Source organism: Brassica oleracea, chromosome C2 (assembly GCF_000695525.1).
Source record: "Brassica oleracea var. oleracea cultivar TO1000 chromosome C2, BOL, whole genome shotgun sequence".
Classification (NCBI taxonomy): domain Eukaryota; kingdom Viridiplantae; phylum Streptophyta; class Magnoliopsida; order Brassicales; family Brassicaceae; genus Brassica; species Brassica oleracea.
In genome coordinates this window covers 25,346,975-25,358,000 of record NC_027749.1, presented here as the reverse complement: position 1 = coordinate 25,358,000, position 11,026 = coordinate 25,346,975, and the positions used below count along the sequence as shown (strand labels likewise).

Below are 11,026 nucleotides of genomic sequence, written 5' to 3'. Positions count from 1 at the left end.
TATGAGGTGGATGGTGATGTGTGCAACTAAAGCATGGATTGAAATGAAGAGGGAGTAGCTCAGATATTGATGTAACGATGTTTCGTTTCTTCTGATAGAGAATCAAAGCCCATTCCTCAATAAGCCTTACACCAACGTCTTGTCACTCCGGAATATACCAAACCCATCCTTCTTCACCATTATTTGTTTATTGAATTACATCAAATATTCTCAGTTTATTTCACAATTTTAGACAATTTTTATTTTGGTTTTTGTAATTATATAACTGGTTCAACGTGTGGGTAGTTTTTAACACGATGTCAGAACCGCAGCAACTCTTGACTCAAAGTACGTGAATGTTTTGTTTTCTAATATCTATTCTGTTCCATGCTGTATTTAACAACGAATCATAAAGAAAGGTGTAACGTAGTAATGTTCAATGAATATAAGATAGTCCAGCCGTATTTAAAGCATTGTCCACTTTTGTAAGTTTATTTAAGTTAAGGAGAGATCGCGTTGAACTTGAAGTTTGAATACGTATTCATTCTATTTTTTTTCTCGTCCTAATAATTTGAATAAATTATTTATTGGACTTACGTCTTAATGGATTTTAAATTTATAAGAAACTATGTATGCGTCTCTTTGTATCGCAAGAGCATGCGCAACGGAAATCCTTAAGTGAGAGTACTTAAAAAAAAAAATTAAATAATCAGTGGATTCCACCAAAAGTTAAGGATTCAACCCTTAAAATTCCTAAATAATGATTCTTTCTTAGTGAATCCTTGCACTATTTGCGGGTCCCCACGACTACGTGGCGGTCCGTGAATGGTCATCTTTTTTTTTTTTTTAAATAAAAATCCAAAATAGCTAGGATTAATCCGAAATGCCCTTGTCGCTAAAGATTCCAATGAGTCTCACTGTTGCGCATGCTCTAAGCTCGAAAGGGAAAGTCCATGCTCTTAGTTTTGGTATTTTCCTTCGTAATTTTCTGCTTCATTCATTTTTTGAAATACAAACGTCTTCATCGTTGGCAGAGCGATTTAACCAAATTTATTTATTTTAATGTTTTCTGCCTTCTGTTATTATCTTATGATTTGCTATCAAATTCGAACTTTTAAAAATGTGTCTGCTGGGTTCATTGGATGATTTAAGGATTTTAAAATAACTTTGATTCATAGTTGTGAGTTCGTGTCCATTACCTAGCGTTTTCATGCATTATATTAATTCCTTGACGGTGCATATAGCTAAACGACTGCGTCATATAATTAAAATTTTGTATTGAAAAACGTTTACAAACTCATAAGATTGGAAGGAACTTCATGAATCCCCAACTGTATTAATTAGTACACGCACTGACTTCGTCAAAATATAAAACGTCGAAATATAAAACCAAAAACAAAATTGCAATATCGGATTTAACATTTTACCAAAAACAAACTGCAATATCGAAGTACAGTACTATAATGCAATGGATAAAGCGTTGATGGCTCTATCGTTGGAAGAGGAAGATGAACCGTTCGATATGCCTGATCTTCCACAGTACAAATCGTGTGAAAGGAACTCCCGAAGTATTATCGGAAGGATTCTTAATCCAGACTGCCAGAAGATGCCGGGTTTGATTCGCGAGATGCCAAGAACGTGGCAGAAGCAAGGGAAAGTTAGAGGAATAGCTTTGTCCAAGGAACGGTTCCAGTTTGTTTTCGATCATGAACATGATCTGCTGGAGGTTCTAGAAAAAGGTGTTCATACCTTCAACGACTGGACTTTAGCGATTGATCGATGGGTGGAAAAGCCTCCTGAGGATTACTTACAGTTCATCCCTTTATGGGTTCAAATCAGAAATCTCCCTGTCAATTATTATACGAAGGAAGCTATTACCGCTCTTGGTGAGAAGATAGGTGCAGTCAAGGTGGTTGCTTTTGATCCTGACAAGCCACAAGTGCAAGACTATGTAAGGATCCAAGTACGATTCGATGTCTCCAGACCACTACGGAAATCAAAATTTGTTAATCTTCCGGAGGGAGGCTCTGCAGTGGTTCTCTTTAACTATGAGAGAATAAGGAAGCGATGCTATGAATGTCAAAGATTGAACCACGGAAAAGATATTTGTCCACTTCTGAATAGGAATCGGGAGGCTGCTGCTCTGAGGAGTAAGCGGGTTATCATGGACAGTCACAGAAATGAAGTCATCTTGCATCAAGACGATCCTCTGTTTGGGGTTCTTTCTGAAGATCAAGTTGGAATTTGCAAGATGACAGGAAGAAGGAAAATAGCGCCAGAGGTTTTGGAAGAAATGAGAAGATATTTATTAATGGCAACAGAGGAAGATAAGAAGATTAGAATTGACCGGGTCAGATCATCAGTAGCTGAAGCGGAGAAGGACCCTTTTCTGCAGAAGACAATGTTGCGCCTAGAAACTGCTCCGACCTTTACCAATCAAATTGACAAAGGAAAGGGTATTGTCTATGATTTCGACCTTAATACTTCCGCTGAGCCAAGATTGGAAGACAAAGATTCTGCTGACAAACTGATGGCTTCTGCAATCAAAGCTAATATCGCAGGTAGCTTGGTTCATCGCTGGGAAGATTTGAGGGTATCAGATAGAAAGGCGGATCTTGGGAGTATTGTTCATCAGGCCTTCCTTCCTCATGAACCTTCCTCGTCAAAGGTGTCAGAGAGAGGTCATGATTCGACAGCAAGCTTACATCATGCTTTTGTATATCCAAGTCAAAGGTTATTTTTGACTTCCCTTTCTACTTAAAACGATTGTGTAAGCTAAAAATCTACACTTCTGTATTTTGTCGTTGCTTTCTTATCTTAGTCTTCTTTGAATTAGTCTGTGTATTAGTCAGACTAAGTGATTAAATCTGGTTCTGGTTTTTGATTTTCTGTTTTTTTTTTTTGACATCGTTTCTCTGTTATTAAAAGTCAACCCTTTGATTTGATGACATTCTCTTATTTAATTAAACTACTAGATTTTGACCCGCGCTTTCAAAGCGCGGGATTGTCCATTTAAAAAAAATTACATATATACATTTTATAAATTATTTTATAATGTGTTTTTTATATGCGTTGTTGGTGAAACTAAAATAATGCTATTACATCAAAATTAATAAGTCTTCTATAATTAATTTTATAATTAATTACACAAATTTTAATTTTATGAATTTTTAAAATTAGTGGATATTTATTACATTCTAATTTTAAATATATACTTTCTTGAATTAATGAAATAATTTTTTTTGCGTCTTGTATCTACGGGCCGACGCATTATAAAAGAAGGGTCGATCTCTGGGAAAGGCTCAGTAGAATAGGTGTGAATAGAAAGGAAAGCTGGTGCGTCTTTGGAGATTTTAATGATATTTTGCATAACGGAGAAAAGACGGGTGGTGTCTGGAGACAAGATGAGTCCTTCGCTCCTTTCAATCAAATGATTAATGCTTGCAAGCTAGAAGAGCTTCAGAGTCATGGAAACGGTTTTACTTGGAGCGGGTTAAGGAGTAACTCTTGGGTTCATACCAGACTAGACAGATGTTTTGGAAACAGGGCTTGGTTCAAGAAGTTCCCTTGCTCTAACCAGACGTTTTTAGATAAGCGTGGATCGGATCACAGGCCTGTTCTTATACATCTGATTGAAAGCCAAGAAAAGTACAGAGGTTGGTTCCGGTTTGATAGAAGATTCTTGGAGGTAGAAGGGGTTCATGATAGTGTGGCATATGCCTGGGATTTTGCTACAAGTAACGGTTTGGGCTCAGTCTCAAAGGGTCTAAAAGCTTGCAGAAGATCTCTAAGCGGTCTAAAGAAGCATTCAAGCATGAATTCAGGCGATAGAATTCACCAAGCTGAAGCTGCTCTGGAGCATGAACAATCAGCTTTACAACAATCAACTGCTCGAATTCGATTGCTGAAAGAAGATCTGGTTAAGGCCCAGAAAGATGAAGAGACATACTGGTGGCAAAAGAGCAGAGACAAATGGCTTAGTCGAGGGGATCGTAACTCTCATTTTTTTCACATCTCTGTGAACGCTGCTCGTGCAAGGAATAACATTGACAAGCTTGTCAACGCCGAGGGAGAGGAGGTCTTCTCAGAGGCTGCTAAGGGTGAAGTTGCAGTGGACTTTTTCAGAAATCTCTTCAGGTCAACGAACCCTGCTGCATTTACTGACTGGTTCAACGATATGCAACCAAGAGTTTCTGATCAACTAAACATGGATCTGTTGAGACCTGTGACGAATTTGGAAATCAAAGAAGCGGTTTTTTCAATAAATCCGACGAAAGCTCCAGGCCCTGACGGTATGTCAGGCCTTTTCTTTCAGAAATTCTGGACTATCATTGAAGAGCAAGTGATAGCGGAGGTGCAGAAATTCTTTAACTTTGGTATTCTCCCAAAGGAATGGAATTACACACACTTGTGTCTGATCCCTAAGATTGCAGATCCAAAGACAGTTTCAGATTTAAGACCTATTAGTCTTTGTTCGGTGATCTACAAGATTGTTTCAAAGATTATGGTCAGAAGACTTCAGCCTTGGTTGCAGGTCTTGATCTCTCCAACGCAGTCTGCTTTTGTCTCCCAGAGACTGATGTCTGACAACATCACCATTGCGCACGAGTTAGTCCACTCGCTAGGGGCTTCAGGCTCGTTTGTTTCAGACTTTATGGTGGTAAAGACAGATATGTCAAAGGCTTTTGACAGAGTGGAATGGGGTTATTTGAGATCACTCCTGCTGGCGCTTGGATTCAATGAGAGATGGGTTAATTTGATCATGAAATGCGTCACCACAGTAACGTATTCAATACTGATTAATGACCAGCCTCATGGAATGATTACGCCTAAAAGGGGTCTTAGGCAGGGAGATCCCCTATCCCCTTTTCTGTTTGTGCTGTGTACGGAGGGTTTAACTCATTTGCTGTCAAAGGTTGAAAGGGAGAACAGATTGTCAGGTCTGAGATTTGGGGAGCACGGTCCCTCTATTCATCATCTTCTTTTCGCTGATGATTGTTTATTCTCTTGCAAAGCTGATGAAGATCAGAGTAAGACTTTGATAGAAATACTACATCGCTATGGAGCAGTCACCGGTCAGTCGATCAACCCAATTAAATCTTCTATTATCTTCGGGAAAGACGTTCTTGAGGAGAACAAAACTAAAGTAAAGCAGAAATTGGGTATTGAATCAGAAGGTGGTGAGTCCAAGTACTTAGGACTTCCAGAATGCTTCAAAGGGTCAAAGATAAAGCTCTTTGCCTATCTTAAAGAGCGATTAGGTAGGAGGATCTCGGGCTGGCATGCTAGAACGCTCTCTCAAGGTGGAAAAGAGGTGTTGATAAAAGCAGTGGGATCAGCTTTACCTGTCTCTGCTATGTCGGTTTTCAAAATACCAAAGACGGTCATTTCTACTCTCTCGAATGCTCTAGCATCTTTTTGGTGGAGTAATGTTGAGCACAAAAGGAAAATCCACTGGTTGAGCTGGGAGAAAATGTGCTTACCAAAGGCTTTGGGGGGTATGGGTTTTAAAGATTTAGAGTCTTTTAACCAGGCTCTCTTGGCAAAACAAGCGTGGAGGATCTTACACTTTGATGACTGTCTGATGGCGAGAGTGCTTAAAGGTAAATACTTTGAAGGTTCTTCTTTCTTAAATGCGCAGTTAGGAAGAAGACCTTCATATGCTTGGCGTAGTATTCTTAATGGGAGAGAGCTACTGATGCAAGGGCTGAAGATATCAGTAGGTAATGGAACTAGCCTAAAGGTTTGGTCTGATCCTTGGATGGAGGATAAGGATGGTTTGTGCAGGCCTCCTCTGAGGAAACAAAGTTTTTTCGACGCGAACCTGCAAGTCTCTTCACTGATCAACGCTCAAACAAGAAGATGGAGCCGCAGTCGTTTGCATGAGCTCTTTGTTCCTGCAGATATTAAAGTTCTTATGCGCAATCAACCGGTGGTCTCAGAGCCAGATTCCTCTTTTTGGAAGCATACTCCGAATGGAATCTACTCTGTCAAAACTGGATATGACCTTGCTTTTTGGAGAAACAACTCGGCTCTCCTTCACTTCCAGCAAGCTCAACCGTCTCTGCATCCCTTGACGGCTCAGGTATGGAATCTGAAGGCTCCTCCAAAGGTTAAGGTCTTCATATGGAAAGCTCTTTCTGGAGCTTTATCTGTCTTTGATTGCCTTAGTGCCCGAGGAATAAAATATGACACGGTATGCCAAACATGTGGAGAGGATGGTGAGTCTATTAACCATGTTTTGTTCTCCTGTACATTGGCAAGACAAGTGTGGGCAGTTTCAGGGTTTCCTTCGCCTCGGGGTGGGTTTGATGCTGCGTCTATTTATGCGAACATGGCCTTCCTTTTTAATTCCTTGCAAGTTGATGAAACAATGAGTGAAATGACGAAGGTTTTGCCGTGGATACTTTGGTGTTTTTGGAAAAACAGGAATCATTTGCTATTTGAAGGTTTATTGTTCGACAGTGAGCAATTGGGAAACAAAGCTCGAGAGGAAACCCGTTTATGGTATGTAGCTCAGAATTTGGAAAGGAGGGCAGATGATCATAGGGATCCATCTATCCAAGCCCCAGTCACTTGGAAGTGCCCTCCGGTGGATTTCCTCAAGTGCAATATTGGTTTCAAATGGGAGAAGAAAAAGAAAATTGCAGGGGCGGCTTGGGTAGTGAGAGACTCATCAGGTACAGTTCTTCTCCATAGCAGACGGTCTTTTGGGGAAGTGGAATCGAAAAGTGAAGCCCAGTTTGTCAGTGTTGCTTGGGCTATTGAAAGCATGAAGAATCACAGATACTTAAAGGTACACTTTGCTTTTGAAGGAAGAATGCTAGTAAATGCCATCATCAGACCTCGCGAATGGCCTTCAAGTTCAAAGTGATGGAAATCAGATTATTACTAAGGAATTTTTTGGCATGGCGGGTGCTCTGTGAATCGTTTGAAGCTAACAGAGGAGCACGCCTTATAGCTACTAGTGCAGTTCAGGACTTCAGATTTCAATCCTACGTTGCAACTGGTGCACCTCGATGGTGCTCTCATGTTTTTTGATGTTTATATACCTTCTTTGGTTAATCTGTGTTGTACAAAAACTTGAACCCTTTGTCGTATGAATGCAATATACTAGATGGCAAAAAAAAGAAGTACAGTACTATAATGCTTTTAATAGATTGTTCTTTCGTCTCCATGTATATATATTTTAATTTTTATATTACAAGTTATGTTATTTCCATTAAATTGTTGTATTCTCAATGTTATTCCTTTTTTTCGAACAAAATTCTGTATGTTATTCCATTCCAAAATTTCTATTGAATATTTTGAATCCGCAATTTTTGTTTTGCATTATATAATAGTTTTTCATACAATATTTAGCTAAGAGCATGAGAGCAAGTCCATTGGTAAGAACCTCTAATGGACTCTTATGAATAAATTAATAGTTAATTAGGTGATTTGAGAAATTAAAGAACTTATGTTAGTTAAATTATTTTTTTCTTCCTCTAATGGAAGAACCTCATAGGGGCTCGTAAATTTTTTTTTGTTTTTTTGGTTTTTAAAGTTGAATCATAACACACAATAGGTCTAGGATACTGAGCATACATATTCTCATGGTGAAGAATTTGTGGCTGATGTTGTTCAAAGCAGGGAGTTGCAAAGCAGGGAATTGCAATTGCGCTCAATTGCAGTAAAAACTCATATACATTTAGTCTCATCAGAGAGATGTGTGAATTAATGTGATGCTGACTTATGCCTATTAATAATTTCACAAAACTTTCTACATAGTTTCATATATTGAATGCAACATTATAACAACCGAAACAAATCAACCAAAACTCGTACATTCTTCGGTTCTTTTCTTTTCAAACAAATCAACCAACACAACTTAATGTAAAGCAATCCTACCAACCTAATGACTGTCTAACGCCCAACCTAATCACTATCTAACACACATTAAAAGAAAACTCTACTAACCTCTTGCCAAATTAAATGAAAGAAAGATGCTTTGCCCAAGTTTGATCCGTCTCTGCCAGAGAGTGGGTGATGAACATTATCACACCTTTGCGTTAACGTTTCCACGGGAGTGTTCTCTCTGCAAGAATAAAACAGATTGCATTTCAAGATTAAGCTATCTCTATACAAACAATTGAACAAATCAGAAGCTATCTCCTAACAAAATCAGAAGCTATCTCTATACAAAATCAGAAGCTATCTCTATACAAACCATTGAACAAAATCAGAAGCTATCTCTATACACAATCAGAAGCTCTCTCTATACACACCATAGCTTTATCTCTAACCTCAAACCAAACGGAAAAAGTACTAACCTCAAACCCACCATAGCTTTATCTCTTATTACATCGATTTGGTTCCATGTTCTTCCTCTCTCCCAGTTTTGGAACCAAATCGATGGAACCAATTCGATGGAACCAAGTCGATGGCACCAAGTCGATGGAACCAAGTCGATAGCGTCAAGTCGACGGCACCAAATCTGGTCAAACACATACTAATATTAACATAACTTGTAATCAAATCGTGTAAAAATAGACAAACAGAGGAGATGCACAGAGTCAAATCTACTCTCAAATCGATTTGTATCAACCCAATTCAATAGACGAGCTTCAAATCAATACAAAAAATCAAAAAATCCGAACCTCAACGGTGATTTCATTGACGGATTTGGAGGAGGAGGTAGCACTGCTCCGTAGCAGTGATCGATCGGTTTCGTGACATGCAAATAGAGAAGAAGGAAGAAGAACGAAGAAGAAGGAAGAAGAACGAAAGAAAAATTAACGAAGAGAGAGATAGAAATTTTTTTTCCCTTTTGTCTTTAAGGGATTAGCCTATACAAACTGGACACGTCAGAGGTTTTAAGCAATTCTTAAAGTCTCTATTTTGACACCGGTTCTGCAGTATGAATGCATTTTTGATTTTTTTTTTTGGTTATGCTTTAGAACTCCTTGTTTAGACCCTCTTATGGAGGTGGTCTGAGCAACAATAGGTTTTTTCCAATATCTCTCAACATTAAATTGTTTAAAAAAGGTTGAAAAAAAATAAATGAAAGCAGGAGAAAGTTATTTTCTTTAGCAACTCAACACAAATTATAGGAGACGGTTCTTAGCTTCGGATAAGAGACGGTTCTTAGCTTTTCTTATATTTTAACTAAGAAAAGTTAAGAACTATCTCTTAAATAAGAAATATAAGGGCATGTCCAATGGGGATCCTTACCCAAAAATCCTTAGGGATTAATCATAAAATATAGTGTGAGACCCACTAAAGTTAAGGATTTTTGTCACAATAATCCTTACATAAGGATCAGGTTTGTTACTGTGCGTGGGTTCCACCGCCACGTGGAACCCCGCGATTGGCTTCTTTTTTTTTTTTTTTTTTACTAAAAAAAAATTAAAATAATTTTAAAAATCTATCTAGGTTATCGAGCTCAGAGGTACACCATTGTACCTGCTCGAAGACCATAACTGGGGTTCTTAGCTTCGGCTAAGAGATATAAGAGTCATATCTTAGCCTCACCATTGTACCTGCTCGAAGACCATAACTGGGGTTCTTAGCTTCGGCTAAGAGATATAAGAGTCATATCTTAGCCGAAAAGTGTAAAAAAAAAATCATGAGTTAAGAACCCCGACTAAGAGACCGGGGTTAATCATGCTCTAAGAGCCGTCTCTTAGCCAAAAAGTGTAAAAAAAATTAAAAACAAATGTCAAATCATGAGTTCAGAATTTCAGCTAAGAGACAAGAGTTAATCATGCTCTAAGCTCATTGAATTTACATATGTCTAATAATATTACAAGGTCTAATAATATTATAAAATAATTGATCTCATCTTATGCAAATTTTATTTCTATGAAAAAAACAACTTTAAACATCACTGATGATAATTAAAACGACGAGATAGATAACTCATACAAAAACTGTTACTCGAGCTCTGGTACACTATTAACGTTCTTGAGAGTATCCACAAGATGACACTGATACTGTTTAAGCGTCATGACCTCATTATGCAATGCGATGAAGTTGTTTTTCATTATATCTTCGCAATCTTTGATGATTGTCTCGTCAACTTCTTCTTTCATTAATCTTTGTCTTAGCTTATCGGTCGAGATTGATACGTTAGTTGTCGTTGCCATTAACTCTTCGTTTGACATTCTTGGAAACGTTTCTTTAACAGCATGCAAAGCTTCGATCCAAGCTGTACGATCTTCACTTGATGCTGCTCGTAAATGCAGACTCTTTGTGCCAGTAAATACAGTGAATCTCTTGCTCTCTGATATGCCTTGTCCGATTGATGAGACCTATAAAAAACACAGGATTCTTAAAAATATGCGTGCAGTTGTAGGTGGAATTTTTTTATTAAAAACATTTGAGAATACTAGAGCACTCCCAAATAAATCGAAACCTTGATATAATTTTGGTGGAGACTTTTTTTTTGTCAAGAAGTGGAGACATTTTTTTAGACTATGAAAATCACATGCAATTGACGGTGTAGTTGTTAGAACATATCTTAGAAATAGAAAAAACTTTATTGTAGATGTGAGTTTTGCTCTAATGTATGTCTTCATGATATATTTTCTCTATATATATATATTTTAAAGAAAAAAAAAATATATGTATAATGCTATTTTATTTGGGAGCAAAATTCATTTTTGTAATATGGGAAAATCAAGTGAACAAAAAAAAATATAGGAAAATCTAAAAATGTGTTGGAATAATCTTTATTTTAATATGTATAAAGAAAATTTTAAAACCATTTATAAATACAAGAGCATTTCGAGATAAATTGTAACCTTCAAAAAAAATTGGGAATGCTCACTTATTTTATAAACGGTTTACACAATTTCTCTACATATGTTAAGTTTAACAACTACACCACAAGAGTAACAATTTCTCTATAAGTGTTAAGAAATAAAATGCATATACATGTTGGGTTTTTCCCTCATTAGCCCAAGACCCAAGAAGCCCAAGAAGAAGAAGAAATATCTAGAGAAAAATGGAGAAGGATGAAGAAGTGTGTAGAAAAGGAAGTGTGTAGAAGATGAAGTGTGTAGAA

At 37.5% G+C, this 11,026-nt stretch overlaps 2 protein-coding genes and 1 long non-coding RNA gene across 3 annotated transcripts in view; 1 reads left to right on the top strand and 2 right to left on the bottom strand.

The window, feature by feature from the left end:
* Nucleotides 1-1,391: 1,391 nt before the first annotated feature.
* Nucleotides 1,392-2,740, top strand: LOC106323835. The gene has a single exon (XM_013761895.1). The coding sequence runs from the start codon at nt 1,448-1,450 to the stop codon at nt 2,738-2,740; it is 1,293 nt and encodes a 430-aa protein (XP_013617349.1). The 5' UTR covers nt 1,392-1,447.
* A 4,776-nt stretch (nt 2,741-7,516) lies between these two features.
* On the bottom strand, nt 7,517-8,783 carry LOC106325813. The gene is made up of 3 exons (XR_001267060.1): nt 8,619-8,783; nt 8,292-8,455; nt 7,517-8,056 (listed from the first exon to the last, which is right to left on the bottom strand). It is a non-coding gene; the product is annotated as an uncharacterized LOC106325813 (long non-coding RNA).
* Nucleotides 8,784-9,813: 1,030 nt separating this feature from the next.
* Nucleotides 9,814-11,026, bottom strand: part of LOC106326017 (oxysterol-binding protein-related protein 1C) — a 5,986-nt gene continuing 4,773 nt past the window's right edge. Inside the window, exon 2 of the mRNA XM_013764060.1 lies at nt 9,814-10,271. Within this exon, the coding sequence (XP_013619514.1) occupies nt 9,894-10,271 (378 nt within the window). The 3' untranslated portion in view covers nt 9,814-9,893. The remainder of the gene's footprint in view (nt 10,272-11,026) is intronic.

Bases quoted from the DNA above. Each gene is read 5' to 3' on its own strand.
- LOC106323835 (XM_013761895.1), top strand. From the start codon at position 1,448: ATGGATAAAGCGTTGATGGCTCTATCGTTGGAAGAGGAAGATGAACCG.